The sequence below is a fragment of the Somniosus microcephalus genome, chromosome 5 (genome assembly GCF_052327205.1).
Source record: "Somniosus microcephalus isolate GS21.2 chromosome 5, FLI_Smic_1.0, whole genome shotgun sequence".
NCBI classification, from domain to species: Eukaryota; Metazoa; Chordata; class Chondrichthyes; order Squaliformes; family Somniosidae; genus Somniosus; species Somniosus microcephalus.
The window spans coordinates 92,074,466-92,096,835 of NC_140991.1; the positions used below are offsets into that span (position 1 = coordinate 92,074,466).

Consider the following 22,370-nt stretch of genomic DNA (forward strand, 5'->3'; position numbering starts at 1 on the left):
GCTTCACCTCTTACAAGCGTCCCTGGGATCACGTGGGCCAGGCCAACCAATCAAAAAGGGGGATTCCTATGATGCATATGGGGATTCCATTTACGTACAGAATCCCCATAAGCATAATAGAAATCCCAAATAAATAAAATTTCACACCACTTAAATAAAAATATATGCTCACTTGTTCAAAATTAATTAATTAAAATTAATTAAAAGACCCTTTAATTAAGCATTTAAAATAAAAATTACATTTTTTGAAAAATAAATTTAAACATTTTAGAACGGGCCAAAATTTACCTAAACTAATTTTAAATGTATGTGAATGTTTAAATCATTTAAAACATTTTATTTTAACATTTATTTTCACACTTACGCTGGTAAAAGAAGGCCTTATGCCTGCTTTTACCTGGTGTAAGGTTATCATGGGTATTCGCTGGGTATAGTAGTTGCTGCGCCAGTGAAAGCGATTTTGTAGCGGATGCGGTGGATCTGTCCAAGCAAAACTTGACAGATCGCAAGTTCCAGATTTTTTCGCATGCGCAGCGCATGTGTAAACCCGGAGCTTGAGGGGCCATTCTGAAGGCTTCCTACAGCGTAAGCTGTGCGTACGCTGTCAGAAGCACTGTAAAATCTGGGCCAATGTTGTTGTTTTCTTGTAATTGTTCATGTAGTCTTAAACCTTCTGTGGCCATTTTGATTTGTTTGTGTATTCTATTCAGTTTCAGTTTTTAATGCTTTCAACACCATGTAATGATTAACAACAATCTACAAGATGCACTGCAGCAACTCTCCAAGGCTTCTTCGGCAGCACCTCCCAAACCCGCGACCTCTTCCACCTAGAAGGACAAGGGCAGCAGGTGCATGGGAACACCACCACCTCCAAGTTCCCCTCCAAGTTACACACCATCCTGACTTAGAAGTATATCGCCGCTCCTTCATCGTCGCTGGGTCAAAATCCTGGAACTCCCTCCCTAACAGCACTGTGGGAGTACCTTCACCACACGGACTGCAGCGGTTCAAGAAGGTGGATCACCACCACCTTCTCAAGGGCAATTAGGGATGGGCAATAAATGCTGGCCTTGCCAGCGATGCCCACATCCCATAAACGAATATAAAAAAACTATTCAGTAGTTTATTTCCAATCAGTCATTTCTTTATCTTTGTTCAACTTCACAAAACAGTCAGGATGGATTGATTCAAATCAATTTGGATATTTAATTTTATATTATCCCCTACTTAAATTGTAATAGCTGCAAAAGTACATAATTTTCTCTAGGTACTTATCTGTTATTTATACCAATATTGCTACTCCTTCCTTCCTTTAGGAAAAAAAAACCTGAAAAAGTGAGACTCCACTCTTGGAATTAGGTTTTGCTTGACAGGAGTACAGGTTGGAGAATTCAGTGGAGAGGTCAGTGCTTCCAATTTCCCAGCCATTAAAATTAATGGCCAAAAATTCAGGAGCACCATGAATCGGGCGGGTATGCCATCGGCACCAAGCCACAGCAGGAGAGTGAAGAGGAAGGAGGGATGGATCAGAAAGGCCGGGGAGGGGTTGAGGGGAGAAGGAGGATTGAAGGCCAGAGTCAGGGGAAGATTGTGGTTCAGGGGCCAGAGGGGAGATCAGATGCCTGAGGGGTGATTGGAAGGGTCAAGGGGTGGGGGGGAGATCGGAAGGGTCGGGGTTGCGGGGGGGAGATTGGAAGGATGGGGCGTGGGTGGAGATCGGAAGGGTTAGAGGGGTGTTCGATCGCGGGAAGTGGGTGAAGCAGGTAAACTGTATCCAGCAGGCAAGTGGAAAGTCATTTACTTCCTGGATTCAGCAATCCTCGCGTCACTTTAGCTGCCGAGTTACCCGAGGCTCGGGAAACCTGGCCGGCTGGCCAGGGTTAAATTTAAAATGGTGGTTAATTCTAAAACACGCAGCCTTATTATAATATTTAAATGACCAACCCTCCTCCTGCGAGTGGGTTGGTTGCAAGCTCCCCATCCCGCCTCCGTTAAAACCAGAAGTGTGTGGGTTGGGATCGGGTTACGGATTTTTAACATTTTTACATCCCACCCGATCCAAACCCACCCGTTTTTGAGGGTTAAAATTCGCTCCCTACATTTTTTCTTAAAGCACCACCTGCTCACCTAATATAGAAACAGCACTGACAGCAAACATGGAGAGGGCAATAGTTTGCAGTCTCACATGTGTGGGTGTGAGCCTTTGCTCGGTGGACAGCAGTTACCAGGAGTTCCTTACAAGTGGCATGGTGAGTAGCATAGCTCAGCATAAACATTTTTATTGGCAGCATCCTCCTGACCACAGCATGGATACATACCATCACACTGTATTTCTAACAGTTCTAGGTGCAGAGCTTCAGCAGCAGCTGCTAGTCTCTCTGCAACTCAATCACCGTAGGCATGAGCCTTTGATATTTGTTATTTGAGTACGTGTTCTCATATCCAGCCACCAGATAACCTCCTCCAGCAGCTGCTGCCTCATGTCTCAGAGTTTCCTTGTCAGCTGTACAACAACCATCTACAGTATCTACATTTGTGGAACAACATACGCTTGCTATTTTTTCCCCCTACTATAAGGTAAATACCTAAAATAACCTGATTTTTAATCAAATTAATGACGGATGTCGTGCAATGAAACAAATATTGCAAACAATGAAATATATTAGCCTGGTTCAATTAGCCTGCTGCTCTCACGTCCTAGTGAAATACAGACAGAAATTGTTCCTATTATTCCATCACATTTTTAACTAATGATTCCTTTGTCGGAGCTTTCCAGTTTTAAAAATCACTGCATAGGCCTACATAGTTAGCTCCCCAAACTTAAAAAGCTATCTTCAGATGGGGACAATATATTGGCTTTGAACAGCTTGGATCCCAGATTTCTCACAGCTTGCAATCCTTGGTTAAACCCAAATGTCTTCTTTCCCCATTCAATTATACATGCATTTAAAGAAAGGATTTGGCCCAAACGATTATGCGGTCATCGTTATTTGCTAGGCATGGTTAGTGTTCTTGGTATTGAAGCCACTGCCAGAGCAACTAATCTGCTAAAGGAAGTTGTTGATTGATTACCAATCGCATATCACTAGTGCATTTCATGTAGGTATCCTCAATTGAGCCCAAATGTCCTCAAAGTAGCTTGAAAGTCAACAGCTCTATTATCGTTGGGAAATGTGACTACTAGGATGGTAGACGGGGAATTAGATGAACCTTGGCCTTTATTCATCTAGCATTTTCTAGGTTCCTATGAGAGAATTACATTCAGGCAGTCAGAACTTTGCATTTTCAAAAACTATGATCAAATAGCCCATACTCCTCTCAGGTAATGATTGTCTACAAATTCAGATTTAATATTATACAAGCTTTCTCTTTCCTCAATAATGGAAATAAAAGCTTACCATCTATAGCCAATTTCAGGTCTGTCAGCGTGCTCCTAACTCGTGCAAGAACCCGTTGCATCCGATCAATTTCCTGACGTAAGAAGATGTTCATTGGTTGGATTGCACCCATTTTTTGCAGTCGAGCTTTCACCTGCATAATTCAGTCAAAATAATGTTTACTTTATTTCTGCATAAGACACTTAAGGGGGAAAATTGGGTTGCTTTGCGCCTCCTGTTAGCACCCGGGCACGTCATCATTAACACCTCCCGCTAAATTCAGCAGGAGGTTAGCGGCGGCAGTAGCCGGTAGCATCCATGGCGCTGTGCTTCCGGCGATGATGTCATCGCCATGTGCAGCGCCCGATCCGCGCCCCGGCCGCAAACTTCGGTCGCGCCCCCTGACCTACCACCGGACGATATGTCAGACAGGGTCAGGATGGCGTTTTTACTCCCACGGCGGCGCAAATTAAAGGGCGGGTGCCGGGCGGACATTTTTTTTTGGCCGCCTGCCAGCACCTGCCCCCTTCTGCTTTTTTATGCGGGGTGCTGGCTGCAATCGGTCACTCCTCTTGAGTGCTGGGCTGTTTTCCTGGCACCCCACTCTCCAGTGGTCCAGCAGGGTCCCCGTGCGCACAGCATTAGGCCCCCTCCCCTTTAATCAGGGGAGGGAGGCCTGCAATACCGCGATGCTATGTGCCAACACGCGTGGTGCTGTTGCACGTAGCGCTGCGATATTCAATGGTAGCGCCTCAGGAAAGAGGGGGAGCGCTTCCAGTAGCACCCCACCTCCTGCATAGGGTGCTACCACTGAATTTACGGAGCATGGGTGCTAACTTTTTCGGGGTACCAAAAGTAGCGCCCCGGCGAAGTTAGTGCCCGAAAGGTGGCGCCACTGAATTTTTCCCCCTTAACATTTAAAAGCTGCAGATCTTTTATTTTTAATAGCATCTCCTATGCTTTACTTATATTAACATTTAAATAATCCTTGATATGAAAATGAAGGTTTTTTTGCGAAATAGTCTGCCAGGAAATTGGAAGCACATTATAGTATTTGTAGGTTATATAAAAGCAGGTTTTATTGTCTTGCCCTAGAAGAACTGTACCTTAGAGAGATGAATAGATACCATATTATAAAATATTTCAATCATTTCCTTACATACATTAAGCATTTAAACAAGAATTTTTTTCTGTATTAAGCTCCCAAGTGTATAATTACATGAAAATTTGAGTGTATTTGCTTTAATTCTCACCTCAATACTATGAAAATCTCAATCACACACAATAAAGGGGTTTCAGCAGAGTAAAGCATTCTGATGTAAAACTTAACAAAGTTATCAAACTAGTAGTGAGATCATGTGAAATAAAATTTACTTCAGATGAAAAAGTCACTTTTTAAATGTGGTATATAATTTTATACCAATAAAGTAGCAAAAGATCAATGCAGTATTGATACCAAAGGTCTCTGGGCCATTGCAACTGTCTGCACATGGTGAGATCATTGTGAACTGTTGGGTAACACTTCACTTCCATGGAAGCTAAAACCAATACTGCAAACATATTTCAATTTCTTCGATACTGAACTTGTTGGCATTTATCAGTACTTTGTTGAAATAAATCATGTAGGAGCTGTACTGAAATATTGGAAACTAGTGAAGTTAGATGCCATAAACCCATTCACCCTTCAAGCTCGTGAGTTATATGGTCTGCCATTCTGGGAAATAATTGGGCATTCTTCCACTCTTGGTCAGATATTTGGTTAATTTATAGATGATTTTGCAGCATTTGTGTATGTATTATGATTATGAAATCTAATTACTCAAAGACAAAGTTTTACTAAGGTTTGGAGTTCACATGTAACCTTTTCTCTAACAAGCAAGTGTATGGAAGAGTGCTTGTAAGGAAATGATACTGAAGACATCTACTGTCCATGTTGAAATTACCCTAATAAATAATGTTGGAAAGAGGTGGAAAGCAAACAAATCCAGCTACTTGTCCAAAGTGTGGAGATATGCAAATTAATTTCTATATTTCTGATTCCACATGTGTGCTAAAAACGCTCAATGTAGTTATTTTTTTAAATATATATATAATACATATTGCCTTGTACCAAGTTATTTCTTTCTCTGTTTTTGGTCTTCCTCCACAACCTAGCCCCAGACCACTCTCATTCTAAAACCACTCACTAGAGTTAACCAGTCTTTGGTTAACCAGTCTTCCAATTTTCCCTCCACTCTGCAGCTTACCCTCAAAACTGAGCTGAGATTGGGAATTTGACATATGCGGAGTTACTTATTTTATGGATTCAGGTTAACCATATAGACCATGCACTGTGATCAATGTAGGAACATTCAGAAATATGTTAGAGGGGAAATGAGTATTGCTGCAGATACAAATATAACAGTAAAAAAATTATTTCCCTATTAACAGTAAGAGGGCAGTCAGAGGTAAAAAGGATCCTAAAAGATTCTAAAACCATTGATGTTTACAGCACTGACGGAGGTCATTTGGCCCACCATGTCTGTGCCAGCTCTTCTCTAGAGTAATCTAAAATGAATTCCATTACCCCATCGTCTTTCTATAGCCTTGTATCTTTCTCTGCTTCAAATATTTAACCAATTTCAAATCAAAAGAAACAAAGGCCTGTGCCTCAACCTGTGGCAAAACATTCCATGTTCCAACAACCTTCTGCATAAAGAAATCTCACCGAATACCTCTCCTCACTTAGTAATAATTATTATAAATTGATGACCCCCTGTCATCCAAAGAGTCACCAATTAACCAAAGGGAATAATAGTCTTTCTCTTCATAATTTAAAAACTTAATTGAATGTCCAATTAACCTTCTCATTGGAAATAGTCCTAGTATTTCTTCATTATTAAATTTTTCCACCCCAGGCATCACCCTGGTGAATCTATGCTATATGCTCTCTGTGGCTTTAAAGTCTTTTCTATAATGGAGCACCCAAAATTGCACTCGTGCTCTAACTGTAACCAATATTTTCTATAAATTCATTATTACTCCTTTAAACTTGTACTTTATGCCTCTATTTATAAAATCTAAAATCCTATTGGCCATTTTATGGCTTTATGCAAGGAATTATGTATTTGAATCCAAGATCTCTCTGTTCTTCCACGCTTAAACGTCTTTCCAGTAAGTGTATGCTCCTATTCTTTGTTTTCCCTCCAAAATGTACTACCTCACACTTATTCATTTCAAATTGCATCTTTCGTAAGAACATAAGAAATAGGAGCAGGAGTAGATCATTTGGCCCTTCGAGCCTGCTCTGCCATTTAATAAATCATGGCTGATCTTCTACCTCAACTCCACCTTCCCGCATTCTGCCCATATCCCTTGATTCCCTTAATATCTAAAAATCTATTGATCTCTATCTTGACTATGCTCAACAACTGAGTAAGCACGGCTCTCTGGGATAGGGAATTCCAAAGATTCACAACCCTCTGAGTGAAGAAATTTCTCCTCATCTCAGTCCTAAATGGCCGATGTCTTATTCTGAGACTGTGACCCCTGGTTCTAGACTCCCCAGCCAGGGGGAACATCCTCCCAGCATCTACCCTGTCAAGCCCCTTAAGAATTTTGTGTTTCAATGAGATCACCTCATTCTTCTAAACTCTAGAGAATATAGGCCTAGTCTACTCAATCTCTACTCATAGGACAATCCCCTCATCCCAGGAATCCGTCTAGTGAACCTTCATTGCACTCCCTATAGGGCAAGTATATAAGGAGACCAAAACTGCACACAGTACTCCAGGCGTGGTCTCACCAAGGCCCTATATAATTGTAGTAAGACGTCTTTACTCTTGTACTGTAATCCCTTTCTAATAAAGGCTAGCATACCATTTTCTTTCTAATTGCTTGCTGTACCTGCATGTTAACTTTGTGATTCATGTACAAGGACACCCAGGTCCCTCTGAATACCAACATTTCCCAATCTCTCACCATTTAAAAAATATGCTGCTTTTCTATTTTTCCTACCAAAGTGGATAACTTCACATTTATCCACTTTCCACTTGTAATATTCTGCTTTTCTATTTTTCCTACCAAAGTGGATAACTTCGCATTTCTCCACATTCCACTTGTCTGCCAGTTCAGATAACCTGTGTATATCTTGTTGAAGTCTTTTATAGTCCTCCTTGTTATTTGCCAAACCCCCTACTTCTGTCATCCTCAAATTTTGAGCTCATATTCGCTATATTCAAGTCCAAATCGCTTATATCATAGAAATTTATGGCACTGAAGGAGGCCATTCCACCCACTGTGTCTGTGCCAGCCGAGAAAGAGCTAGCCAGCCTAATCACACTTTCCAGCTCTTGGTCCGTAGCCCTGTAGGTTACAGCACTTCAAGTGCATATCCAAGTACTTTATAATGCGATGAGGGTTTCTGCCTCTACCACACTTTCAGGCAGTGAGTTCCAGACCCCCACCACCCTCTTGGTGAAAAACGTTCTCCTCAACTCCCCTCTAATCCTTCTACCAATTACTTTAAATCTATACCCCCTGGTTATTGACCACTCTGCTAAGTGAAATAGGTGCTTCCTATTCACTCTATCTAGGCCCCCTCATAATTTTATACACCTCAATTAAATCTCCCCTCAGCCTCCTCAGTTCCAAAGAAAACAACCCCAGCCTATCCAATCTTTCCTCATAGCTAAAATTCCCCAGTAATGGTAACATCCTCGTAAATCTCCTCTGTACCCTCTCTAGTGCAATCACATCTTTTCTGTAATGTGGTGACCAGAACTGTACGCAATACTCTTAACTGTGACCTAACTAGTGTTTTATACAGTTCAACCATAACCTCCCTGCTTTTATATTCTATGCCTCGGCTAATAAAGGAAAGTATCCCGTATGCCTTCTTAACCACCTTATCTACCTGTCCTGCTACCTTCAGGGATCTGTGGACAGGCACTCCAAGGTCCCTTTGTTCCTCTACACTTCTCATTATTCTACCATTTATTGTGTATTCCCTTGTGTTAGCCCTCCCCAAATGCATAATCTCACACTTCTCCGGAATGTATTCCATTTGCCACTATTCTGCCCACCTGACCAGTCCGTTGATACCTTCCTGCAGACTACAGGTATCTTCCTCACTATCAACCACAAGGTCAATTTTTGTATCATCTGCAAACTTCTTAATCGTGCCCCCTAAATTGAAGTCTAAATCACTGATATATACCACAAAAAGCAAGGAACCTAGTAATGATCCCTGCGGAACCCCACTGGAAACAGCCTTCCAGTCACAAAAACACCCGTCGACCATTACCCTTTGCTTCTTGCCACTGAGCCAATTTTGGATCCAACTTGCCACTTTCCCCTGGATCCCATGTGCTTTTACTTTTCTGACCAGTCTGCCATGTGGGACCTTGTAAAAAATTTGCTAAAATCTATACAGACTACCTGTTGTTCCCTCCTCAAAAAATTCAATCAAGTTAGTCAGACACGACCTTCCCTTAACAAATCTATGCTGACGGTCCTTGATTAATCCGTTCCTTTCTAAATGACGATTAATACTGTCTCAGCATTTTTTCCAATTATTTGCCCATAACCAAGGTTAGGCTTGTTAGATCCATGTATTTTGATGTTGTGTGTCCTTCAATAACTAGACACGAGACTGCAGGTAACAATCAACAGGTATTTACTGGATGAGGGTTACTCTAAAATCTAAACGTACAGATCCCTACTCAGGGTTTATATACAGGTGTGGTCACTGCCGGTACTACAGTATACAGGAGCTGTAAAAAGTAGTTCTCCCCTTAAAGGTACATACACTACAAGGCTGACTGGCCTGTAATTACTCAGTCTATCCCTTTCTCCCTTTTTAAACAACGGTACAATGATAGCAGTCCTCCAGTCACCCAGCACCACACCTGTAGCCAGAGAGGATTGGCAAATACTTGCTTCTCTTAACAGCCTGGGATACATTTCATCTGGGCCTGGCAATTTGCCTACTTTCAAAGATGCTAAACCCCTTAATATTTCCTCTCCCTCTATGTTTATCTCATCTAATATTTCACAATCCTCCTCCTTAACTACAATGTTTGCATCATCCCCCTCTTTTGTGAAGACAGATGCAAAGTATTCATTAAGAATCATACCCACATCTTCCGCCTCAACACACAGGTTAGCTTTTTGGTCTCTAATAGTATATACTAAAGAAAGGATAGGGCCTAAGAACAAAAGTATGACTGCCTGGCGTACACCACTTCCAACCCTTCTCCAATCTAAACAGCAGTAGCTTTCATGGTCATTTTGCCTTAATTCTTTGTTTACTGACCATCACTTACCATACACTGCTAATGGGGCAGAAACATAGGTTAAGAATAAAATAGTTAATATACAGGATCCCTCCCCAACCGCGGGGGATACGTCCCTGAAAACCCCCATGGTTAGTAAAACCGCGGTTGGCAAATCCAGTATAAACACAATAAAAAAGATAAAAAGCATATAAATAGCATAAAATCATGTTTTTTACCTTATTCCTAAATTAAAAATTGCGGATACGCGAATTTCACTGCTGTGGTTGACAAAAATAGTCACAGAGTGGAAACCGCGGATACGTGAAATCCGCGTATGGCAAAACCGCGGTTGGAGCGGGATTCCTGTACTAAGTAATTATTTTCTCCAAGTAGTCACGAGTGAAGACAAGAGCAACGTGCCCTCCCTAAATAGGAACAATCCAAATAGGATTAACAACTCCAAAATAAATGAGATAGAGATATGGTTATGGAGTGGTTGTGGTAGTGGATTTCCATGCTGGACTAGGTCTTCAGTTCAAAATGCTCCATGGCAAATTGTGAAATTGCAGCCAACACAGATTCAGAAGGGGAAGATCCTGCCTGATTAACTACCTGAGTTTTTTTGAGAAAGTAATATCCCAAAGTCTATGAGAAGCCCTAAAATGTGGTGTGCTTAAACTTCCATTAAATCCTCAACAAAGTTCTACACAAAAGGTTGCTATTTAAGCTTAAAGTGGTGACGATTCAAGAAAACCCATGGGAATGGATGAGAAATTGGCTGACAGTAGGAAGCAGCGAGCACTTATTATGGAAGTAATATCAAGGGCGGATGAGGAACGAAATGATGAGTGAAATTCCCCAGGGATCTGTGTTGGGAACCCTAATGTTACTAATTTTATTGAAGCTGAATGCAAACTGATCAAACCTGAAGGTGAGCCAAACTATAGTGCTGTGGTTGGACCACACCTTGACTACTGCATCCAGTTATCAGACAAGGGAAGATATTCAAACCCAGGAGATAGTGCAGCCACAAGACTAATCCACTAGAGAGTTAGGAGGAAAGAAACTGGGGCTTTTCAGTCTTGAGAGGAGGTGACTGAGAGGTGTCCTGATAGAGGTACATAAGATAGTAAACAGTACAGTACAAAAAAAGTAAATCCAAAACTTTATTACTAACTAATCCATGACAGTAGGACAAGATGACAGGTTCAAACTACCAAAAAGCAAATTTTGGGCTGATATTGGAATAGTCTTTGCACAGAGTAAATAATACATGAAATAAATTTCCAGGTCTATATAGAAAGTAAAAACCATGGAGTCATTTAAGAAACAGGTACGTGAAGATTATAAGATATTCTTTCTAGATGAATGAGCTAAGACGAACGGAATGGCCTTCCTCATCCGTATCTATCCCGTGAATTGTCACGTGTTAATTTCAACTTCATACTATAGTAGTGAATTCATACAGGCTTCACTAAAAAACTGTCTATGATGTGCTAAAGTCAAGGAATTTTGATTATTTCACCTCAAAATAAAAGCTGACAATCTGAGGTCATTAGTGTTTTACCTCATGTGGAATATAGTCTGGTGGTAGCTTTTCCAGCATCTCATTTGCAAGGCGTAGTACAATGCTTTCTCTGGTCTCTCCTTCACCACTACCACTGTCCTTAGGTTGGATGTTGACTATTGTGTTAAGGGTCTCATTTGCCATATTAGTCTGATAAGTTATATCTGCGTTTGAATGAAGCCCAAATACCTATAAAAATAAAATATTCCAAATACATATTTGTGTTCTCTTACATATTTTAGAAAAGTAAATATCAGTTTTCTCATTAATGTTAAACATAATAATTGAGAATATGTGAACAGTTTGTATACAATGTATTGCCTATATGGGTTAATTCTGTAATGAATGGTATACAATTTCAACCATGATGAAATACCCAAAGGTGAAGCTGAAAGAGATCTAGGCATTTCAAAAGACTCAGTACTCAACATTGTGAAGGAATAAGCCATAGAACCAATTCAGAAAAATACACCATTCTATGAAAGAATTCTGGCCTTATTAAAACATGACAAACTAGGTCTGGAAATGAAGAAACCTAAGAATGAAAAAGCTGTAATAGCATTCTGGCTATTCAGATAAGTTGTTGACATTGAATCAATAACCTTATTGAAACAGAAGGTTAAAGGCTCCTGAAGTCTGAATCTTTGGGAACAAGACAATAGTTACCCGGTACAAGGTGTTCTAATTTACACCTCGTAAAGGAGCACATAAAAGTAACAAACATCTGCCTTCATAAAAATGATACCAAATAAAGCGCACCTGCTGATTACACTGTTTTTTATGATAAGCTTAGCACACCTAGAGGATAGACATGGTTCTGTAGTGCTACCAGCTGAGGTGAATAAGAACTGCAGTGGTCAGCAGAAAAATGACTAGAGATAATTAGCTTACATCAGCAGAAAACCTTAAAGGAAATACTACTGGAAAAGGGTATAAATATTGAACTCTCAAATGGGATAATAGACTTGTTTAAGGGGGCAAAGTGATTCTCAGCTTCAGAGCTAGCTCTGTAAGTCTATAACTCTTTGTAACTCGGGGATCAAGGTGCTGTATTTGATTTTGGTAGATATCCTGAATAAACTTTAAGAACTGTACAACTGTAGCGAAGTTAAGATTTGAGAGTAAGGATCTCTGATAAGATTGTAAAGCTTTCTCTTTTTGGAACTGTTAATGTTGCGATTGACTCACCAACTGTAAATTATATGTCAGTTCTTTAATAAATCTATATTATTTTTAGTATGATAGCAAAATACTGCAGATGCTGGAAATCTGAAATAACAACAGAAAATGCTGGAAAAACTCAGCAGGCCAGGCAACATCCATGAAGAGAAAATAGAGTCGACATTTCAGGTCTAACCCTTTTTCAAAACTGGTTTGTGCTACGCATGCTCTGCCCGGTATCATCTGGTGGTCCGTCTAAAGAGGAGCCAACAGGCAAGTCCATGTTCATATTTTTGCATCAGATCCACGCTCTAGAAGCAGTGCAGAGAAGAGTAAGAAGACTGATTCCTAGTGGCAGAGGATTGATGATATGAGGAGGAACTGGAGAATCCTGAGTAAAAGGGTAAGATTATGAAATGACCTTATAAAAGTATAGAAGTAAAAAGTGTATAAAAGTTGCATCTGGAAAGTAATTTTTGACAGTAGGACAGGGGAACACAGGTTCAAAACTGGAAAATAGGCAAATTTGGGGGTGATACCAGAATGTTTATTTTTAGGTAAATAGTGATCAAAACATGGAATGGACTTTTGGGTAGAGCAGTGGAGATGAATAACCTAGAATTATTTAGGATTCAGTGGGAAACTGTGATGGGGGCACTATACAGAATGTTTTTGGATAAATGAGGTAACCTTCCTATCTCCACCTATCTTGTTATCTTGTTAACAGTACATGCAAAATATATATGAAAGCCCTTTATTTGATTAGCTTTTATATTTCATTAGCACATGGACTATCAAGGACCTGGCATCAGACAAGCAATATAGAATTACAGGAAACTTTCGATTTACCGGCACCTAAATAACCGGAAATCTCGGTTAACCGGCAAAATTCAGGAGTAGGTTCAGGTAAGTTTTACTTCATATTGTACTTGCCTTCCTCGATCTGTTGCTGTGCAAGGGTGTGGCTGCAGCTGTTGCTAAGCTACAGAGACGCTTGGAACTTGTGGCCATTGTTCTGAACCTGTTGCTAAGCAACAGGGTTTGTTGCTTTATACGGAGCTCTCAGCGTTCCGTATCTTTTACTATAGCTTTTGGTTATCCGGAATTTTTGATGAACCGGCACCACATCGGTCCCGTCGGTGCCGGATAAAAAAAAGTTTCCTGTACATAGAATGTACAGCACAGAAACAGGCCATTCAGCCCAACTGGTCCATGACAGTGTTTATGCACCACTTGAGCCTCCATAAAGTCTCTGTTATGCAGTCCCTTTTTCCATTTCTTACCTGATGGCAATAGAGCAGTTGTTCTAAAAGGTTATTGTAATGTTCCCTATCACAGATGTTAAACTAACTGGCTAGTAAATGCCTGGGTTAGTTCAGCTTCCCTTTTTGTAAATGGGTATTATGGATTCTGACAGAGGCTGAACTAAATTGCAGTATTGTTACACGTAATACTGACCAGCAAATAATAATAACTGATGCCTTTTTGGAAGTACTATAATTATGCAAACAAGTTCCAAACAGAGCAGTTACTACCTCTACTCTATCAGAATAGCTTATTTCTTTCCATTTGTCACATCATTAACTAGTCATGTTTTCCATTTATTGTGTTGATCCTGCCCTGTAGCACTGTTGCTGAAGTTTGGGACATGAACAAATAAATGCATTAGAAATAGGAAAACAGCTGGGTCATTCTTAGAACTTAGAGGAGGAATGTATTATTAAAAATGCTGAACTTAGGTAGATTTTTATTTTGGCAGACAAAATCTTGAATACCTCAGGACTGTCAACAAGTGGCAGACTCTCAATGTAGTGTAGGATATCTTGAATTGTCTTGCCTTGTGGAATGATATAACCTTTGTAAAAGCAAAATTTATCTGTGAACATAATTTCCCCAAACCACACGCTTGCGAATGTATTGAGTAGTCGCTTGTCCAGATCATCCGTTACACGTCCTCCGTACTGTACTTCCCCCAGCATGTAGCGCATGCAATTCCAGTTCACACCACGCTTAATGTCCATTTCATCCAGGTGGTTCTGCACAAACTGAACACTGGCAGTAAAATCCGCCTGATTAAACTCATATGGAATGTTCCATCCAAGTGGACCAAACTTGCGCCTTTCCTGTAGATGTTAATTGGAAAAAGGAACTAGAATTACTATATACAATTAAAAGAAAAAAATAGTTTACATAACATTTTTCACAACCTGAGGACGTCCCAAAGCGCTTTAAAGCCATTTAAGTACTTTTGATGTCTAGTCATTGTTGAAATGTAAGAAAAGTGGCAGCCAATTTGAGCAGCAAGGTCCTTCAAACAGCAATGTGATAATGCCTAGATAGTCTGGTTTTTTAGTTATGTTGGTTGAGGGATAAATATTGGCCAGGAAGCCAGGGAGAACTCCCCTGGCTTCTTCGAAATAGCGCCATGGGCGCTTTTAAAACACCTGAGGGCAGACGGAGCCCTCAGTACTGCACTGGGGTTGTTGCGCTTCATGTGCTTCACATTTTTATAAACGATACCTTTCACTGATTGAAATATTATCTTTTGTAAGGCAATGAAGTGAATGGAAGTACAAAAAACAAATACATAAACCAAAGGTTGGTAGCAACACAGATTGTGTGCTCCAGAGTCTGCCTGTTATTCAAATACACCAGTCTCAATCTGTTGAAATCAGTCATTGCTCAGCCTGACCACTAGATGGATGTCATCTGGTTCACCACAACATCACCAAGCAGCCAATTTAATTATGAAATGGTAATGCTTTGCTCCTGAAGAAGTCTGCAATTCAGACTGTTCTACCTTGCTGGTTGGAGAAAGATCCAAGGTGGTGAACACTTTTTGCAAAGAAAGAAAAAACACAAGGGACCGAATCTTGCTGGAAAAATAATGCCTTCATTAATGCGCAAATTGACCAGCATTCAGGGGATTAACAGATATGCCATGTGAATCTCCAGAACTTGCTGGTCGATTTTTGCCATTCCGTTGTTTGCTTCACACAAATGGCATCTCGCCCTTAGCCTCCCCATTATTTGCAAGATTTGCGCATTAATTGGCAATTAAACTTGCCACAGAAAGTTAGGGCTGGTGAGTAAGAGTGTAAGTATCCTTTTAACGACATGATAATTGTTAATGCAATGCCAATCAACCTCTCTGGTCCAGAAGGGGAACAATTTAAACTGCTCAGTCTCATTCCTGCATGTAGTAAATTGTTCTTAGAGAATTAAAAAATTAAAAATGTTACATTTTTACATTTTTTTTCTTACTTTTCCTTCCTGTCTATTTTTTTCTCTCTCTTAATCCAATCTTTCTTTCCTTCTCTTTATTTCTCTTTCTGTACCTGATTGGACTCCAATTCACCCTCCTTCTCCGTCATTCCTCAGTTTCCTTCTCAATCCTCAAATCTCATTTGTTAAGGAGATACATTGTTGGTCCCACCATTCACTAAGGTTCCAGGTGCCCTGTTGCCCTCACCATGAACATTATAAGCTCGCATTTCCAGTAAGACACGGCACAAAATTTTTTCAAGCTAAATGGTGTAGGAAAAAGTCTAACAGCATATGACGCAAGATGCCCCGCTCCAGAAAGATTTAGGCCAAGAGAAAATTGAAAAGGAAAAATAATGGGAGGCAATTTCAATGTGAGTTACCAGTGCTCTGACACAAATGTGAAAGATCCATAATTCGCAAACAATACAGGTCTGAGAGAGTTATGACAGCCTTTGGAACAAATGAAATTACTTATAGAATTCACAGTGGCTGCTGAGATAGTCTATTTATTTTATGGACAAGAATGCTAGCTGAAATCATAGGTAACTTTTAAATTAATTCTAGATTACAATGTACAGCTATCAACTGTGAAGTGATAATTCAAGTATATTTAAGAGAAAAGTGGGCTTTTTTCTATGTATAAGGCAGCGTAGAGCTCCCATACTGATTAAATGCTGAGATTGATCTACTCCTGACACATTCAGGTTATTAGTATTACACTACATTTTAGTGGAACTTTATCAACGACATAGTTTTTGAATGCTTGTTTATTGTAGTAATATTACAATGACAAAATAAACATGTCTGAAACCATGGGGTTGGGTTTAAGGTGGGTGGAGATTGAGGTGCGTGCAAAACGCAATCGCTGGCCTAAGTTTAAGGTCGAGGGTATTTTAAATCCTGGGCCTCAACTACATGCCACCAGTCAGCTGCCCACTCGAAATAGGTGGAATGTGGCAACTGGTCGGCAGGCAGGAGAGGAAGTTTGAGTAGCTAAATGATGCGGCAGACACCAAAGGAAGGCTTGTTGGCAAGCAGGTAAGTCGTGTGGAGGGAGCTTTGGGAGGGTCTTGCTAGAGGGGGAAGCGACTTTCGTTGCGAAGATCAGTGAACTCCTGCTCTTGGCCTCATAAAGGAAAGTTTTACATTTACCTTGGAGGACCTCCTGTTTGCAGACTTTCTGTCTGGATCCCAATTTGCATAAATTCATGGGGCACTTCAGCCACCTAAATGCAGTGAGCCGTTAAAATGGTGGCCAGTGTCATTACGTTGGGAATGGGGCTGTAAGTATTAAAGGCCTCATGCCCACTAGGATGGTTAAAATTGACCTGCATGACTTATTTTATTGTTTCATAAACACCTGCAAATGTAATTACTGTTTAAATAAATCTACCTATGTTGCTATGAATCTTTGGTTTGGATCGTGTGAAAATTGCTTGTTGATTGTACTATTACAAATCCTGTTAATTTATTTAAGTTATTGTTTTGTCTTATGTAAGCACTGCTTACATTAGACTGGTTGATAACTGAGTCAATTATCAACCAGGGTAATGTCATAAGAGTTATGAAAATGATTTAACCTAATCCCCGCTGTGTGATACATCATTTATTATAACAACATTTTTTGGATGGTTAAAGAGGAAGGACTTTCAGCATTATTACTGTATCATGCATTCCAGGGGAATGATTTAAATGTTAATGGATATGTTACCTGTGCAGTTAATCGGGAACAGACTAGGACTGCAAAACAGCCAAACCAATTCCGCTGTGATGTGCAATGGTGACAATGTACAGAGGCAGGGTATTCCTCAACATGAACAAGGTCAGAGGGCCGGACTGTGCAGAGGCATAAAATCTGAGCACAGTGGAGGAATGCAGAGCAGTAGCAAGTCACCTGCAGCAAGGCACTTGGGATACAGTGAATCAGAAAAGTCTAGATAATGCAAGCCAAGCAAGACTGAGAGAAATTCAGCATGCCTGCCTCTAAACAAGACACTGTGCAGGAGCAGGAGGACTGATTGAGTTCTTGTTCAAGTAACAGAGAGGGTTGATGAAGGTAGTGCAGTAAGTGTTGTATATATGGACTTTCAAAAGGCATTTTATAAAGTACCACATAACAGACATATTTGGAAAATAGAAGCACATGGGATTAAAGGGATGGTGGTAACTTGGGTACGAAATTGGCTAAGGGATAGGAGGCAGAGAATAGTGGTGATGGATGTTTTCCTGACTGGAGAGAAGTATGCAGTGGGGTCCCCCAGGGATTGGCATTAGGACCATTGCTTTTTTGTTGTGTGCAAATGACCTGGACTTGGGTATAGGGAGTACAATTTTGAAGTTTGAGGATGATACAAAACTTGGCAACGTAATAAACAGTGAGGAAGATAGTAGTAGTCTTCAGGAGGACATAGACAGACTGATGAAATGGGCAGACACATGGCAGATGTAATTTAATGCAGGTAAGTGTGAAGTGATGCACTTTGGGAGGAACAACATGGAGAGGCAGGATAATCTAAATGGTATTATTTTGAGGGGGTGCAAGAGCAGAAGGATATGGGGGTGCATATTCCCAATTCTTTGAAGGTGGCAAGGCAAGTATAAAGCAGTTAAGAAAGGGCTATTGAATACAAATACAAGGAAGTCATGCTAAACCTTTAGAAATCACTGGTTAGGCCTTAGCTGGAGTATTGTGTACAATTCTGGACACCATACTTTAGGAAGGATGTCAAGGACTTTGGCCACAGGGGATGTGCCAGAGGACTGGAGAACAGCTAACATAGTACCATTATTCAAGAAGGGTAGTAGGGATAAACCAGGAAATTACAGGCCAGTGAGCCTAACATCAGTGGTAGGGAAATTATTGGAAAAAATTCAGAGGGACAGAATTAGTCTCCACTTGGAGAGGCAAGGATTAATCAAGGATAGTCAGCATGGCTTTGTCAGGGGAGATCATGTCTAACCAATTTGATTAAATTTTTCGAGGGGGTGACTAGATGTGTGGATGAGGGTAGTGCAGTTGACGTAGTCTACATGGGCTTCAGTAAGGCTTTTGACAAAGTCCCACATGGGAGGCTGGTCAAGAAGGTAAGAGCCCATGGGATCCAGGGTAATTTGGCACATTGGATCCAAAATTGGCTTAGTGGCAGGAGGCAGAGGGTGATGCTCGAAGGTTGTTTTTGTGACTGGAAGCCTGTGTCCAGTGGCGTACCGCAGGGATCGCTGCTGGGTCCTTTGCTGTTTGTAGTGTACATTAATGATTTAGATATGAATGTAGGTGGTATGATCAGTAAGTTCACAGATGACACGAAAATTGGTGGAGTGGTAAATAACGAGGAGGGAAGCCTCAGGCTACAGGACGATATAGACGGGTTGGTTAGATGGGCAGAACAGTGGCAAATGGAATTTAACCCTGAAAAGTGTGAGGTGATGCATTTTGGGAGGACTAACAAGGCAAGGGAATACACAATGAATGGTAGGACCCTAGGAAGGACAGAGGATCAGAGGGACCCTGGTGTGCATGTACATAGATCCCTGAAGGCAGCAGGACAGGCAGATAAGGTGGTTAAAAAGGCATATGGGATACTTGCCTTCATTAGCCAAGGCATAGAATATAAGAGCAGGGAGGTTATGATGGAGCTGTACAAAATGCTAGTTAGGCCACAGCTGGAATACTGTGTGCAGTTGTGGTCGCCACACTATAGGAAGGATGTGATTGCATTGGAGAAGGTGCAGAGGAGATTCACCAGGATGTTACCTGGGCTGGTGCGCTTCAGCTATGAAGAGAGACTGGACAGGCTGGGGTTGTTTTCCTTAGAGCAGAGAAGGCTGAGGGGGGACCTGATTGAGGTGTACAAAATTATGAGGGGCATAGATAGGGTAGATAGAAAGGAACTTTTCCCCTTAGTAGAGGGATCAATAACCAGGAGGCATAGTTTCAAGGTAAGGGGCAGGAGGTTTAGAGGGGATTTGAGGAAAAACTTTTTCACCCAGAGGGTGGTTGGAATCTGGAACTCACTGCCTGAAAGGGTGGTAGAGGCAGAAACCCTCACAACATTCAAGAAGCATTTAGATGAGCACTTGAAACGCCATAGCATACATGGCTACGGACCAAGTGCTGGAAAATGGGATTAGAAAGGGCTTGATGGCCGGCGCCGACACGATGGGCCAAAGGGCCTCTTTCTGTGCTGTATGACTCTATGACTTGGAGAGGGTACAGAGAAGGTTTACCAGAATGATACCAGGGATGAGGGAGTTCAGTTATGTGGAGAGATTGGAGAAGCTGGGATTGTTCTCCTTAGAGGTTATGAGGAGACCCAATAGAGGTATTCAAAATTATGAGGGGTTTTGATAGAGTGTGTAGGGAGAAACATTTTCCTCTGGCAAGTGGTCGGTAACCAGAGGTCATAGATTTAAAATAATTGGCAAAAGAACTTGTGGGGAAATTAGGAGACTTTTTTTTCCACACAGAGAGTTGTTAAGATCTGGAATGCATTACCTGAAAGGGTGGTGGAAGCAGATTCCATAGGAAATTTCAAAAGGCAATTGGACATGTGCTTGAAGAGGACTAATTTGCAAGGTTATGGGGAAATGCTGGGGTGTGGGACTAAATTGGACAGCTCTTTCAAAGAGAGCATGGGGTCAACAGGCAAAATGGCCTCCTCCTGTGTTGTAAGATTATGGGCCAGAAATTCCAGAACGGGGCTTGCAGCGCGTGCAAGCCCCGTATTTGCACTTACCCCGCGCTCCTGCCGATCAGCTCCAGGGACGCCTGCACTTCCAGAAACTAAAGCAAGAATCCCGGGCAGCGTATGACGTCACGCCGCCCAGGAGCGCAGCCAGCGCGGACCCAGGAGCGTGCAGTGTAAGTGAGACACGCCCCTTGAGGTCTCAGTTTCACTGGACACGCCCCCAATGTTTCTGTCAAGCTGCTTTGCTTTTTTACATGCAAAGCAGCAGTTTAAATAGGTTTTTGGAAGTTTTTTGCAGATTTTGGTAACTTTTATAAACTTTTTAAAATGTTTACATTATTTTGAGTAATCTGAAGTAGTTTTAAAGAGAATTAAAGCAATTTAAAGACTTTTAAAAGCCCTAAAAGAATTTTTTTAATTCCATTTATTTATTTAGCAATGTCGTCGTCATACGTGTCTTCACACTGTTCCCTTTGGGGAACTGTATGAAGTGGTGGAAGGATTTATGGCCGTGATTAACGCTCATTCCGTGACCGTAACCATCTTTGAACCAGCCATTAGGGCGGTTAGTCCTATGGCGGGAGGGTTTTACGGGCTCCCACAAGCTATACAAGGAGGGGGGGCCACCCACACCCACGGACGCAAATATCCCACTGGATGTCAACCCAGAATTTAGAGCCGGAGCTCCAACTCCACTTGCCGGGACTGTCTGGAGCGGGGTTCGAAACCCTACCCTGATCTGGCCCAGCGGCAGGGATCCTACCGCTATGACAAAGGCCCAATCCGATTAGCAACGTGAAATGGCAGCATAGGGCTCCAGTCACGGGGAGGGAAAAGGCGCAGGAAACGTATGGGTGTCACCTTTTGTGCGGAGTGGGCCTTTTGCGTAGCAGTAAGCATCCCCGCCGCTGGGCCAGAAGGAGTAGGGTTTTGAACCCCACTCCAGACAGTCCCGGCAAGTGGAGTCGGAGCTCCAACTTTAAATTCTGGGTGGACATCCAGCGGGATACTTGCGTCCGTGGGTGTTGGTGGCTGCCCCCCCACCCCTCAGATGGGTTGTGGGAGCCCGTAAAACCCTCCCGCCATAGGACTAACCACCCTAATGGCTGGTTCAAAGATGGTTACGGTCACGGAATGAGCGTTAATCACGGCCATAAATCCTTCCACCACTTCATACAGTTCCCCAAAGGGAACAGTGTGAGGATACGTCCGATGATGACCTCTTGCGCAATGCACCTCCTTGGACCCTCAGTCGCAGGTGCGAGGGGGCAAGTGGTGCAAGTGTTAAATTTTTTATTTTATTGACATGTAAAATGTTGGCCCAATAATTCCCTTCCAAATGCACTAGTACGGTCGGGGTACTTACGCATCTGGCCAGATGAAATGCCGGTTTTCAGCATGCACAGTGCATGTGGGGAAAACCGGCATTTCCTGTCCTCTGAACGAAGGGGTTCAGAGGCAGAACGCGTGCGACTGCACATGCAGCGCGTGCGCAGTATAATTCGCCGCTTTCATTACTGCTTTCAGTGAGGTCCAGTCATTACAACTTACACATGAAAAAAGCATGGGTACAGTTGCTACAGAGGCTGCGGAGGAAGATATTTCTTATCGTGGAGCTTCTGAAAGTATGTATGTCTGTATATATTCCTTTGCGTGTTATGTATATATTCCTTTACTTATGTGTATGAATGTATTATTTAATTATGACTTTCAGAGAAAGTAACTTATTGGAAAATCATAATTAAAAACATACATTCATAGTAAAGGAATATAAAACATACATACATACACGTAAAGGAATATATGTGGACATACATACATAACTCATTCTCACATTCCATTCACACAGCCACAATTGCTCCTTCTACCTACCGTTCTGAAAACCCTTTAAAAAAAAAAAAAATTTTAACTTTAAAACTTACTTAAAATTTCTTAAAATAACTTCCCTCCCTTTCCCAAACAAAAATATTGCATTTCAAAAGCTCCACGATAAAATATATCTTCCTCCGCAGCCAATGAACCACTTTACACTTGCTTTTTTTCAGTGTAAGTT

General features: G+C 41.4%; 1 protein-coding gene across 1 annotated transcript in view; it reads right to left on the reverse strand.

Annotated features, from left to right (window-relative positions):
- Positions 1-22,370, reverse strand: part of dnah5l (dynein, axonemal, heavy chain 5 like) — a 450,024-nt gene that overhangs the window by 40,569 nt on the left and 387,085 nt on the right. Inside the window, exons 71-73 of the mRNA XM_085987988.1 lie at positions 14,138-14,485; positions 11,202-11,390; positions 3,399-3,531 (exon numbers count right to left, since the gene is read on the reverse strand). Of these exons, the coding sequence (XP_085844114.1) occupies positions 3,399-3,531; positions 11,202-11,390; positions 14,138-14,485 (670 nt within the window). The remainder of the gene's footprint in view (positions 1-3,398; positions 3,532-11,201; positions 11,391-14,137; positions 14,486-22,370) is intronic.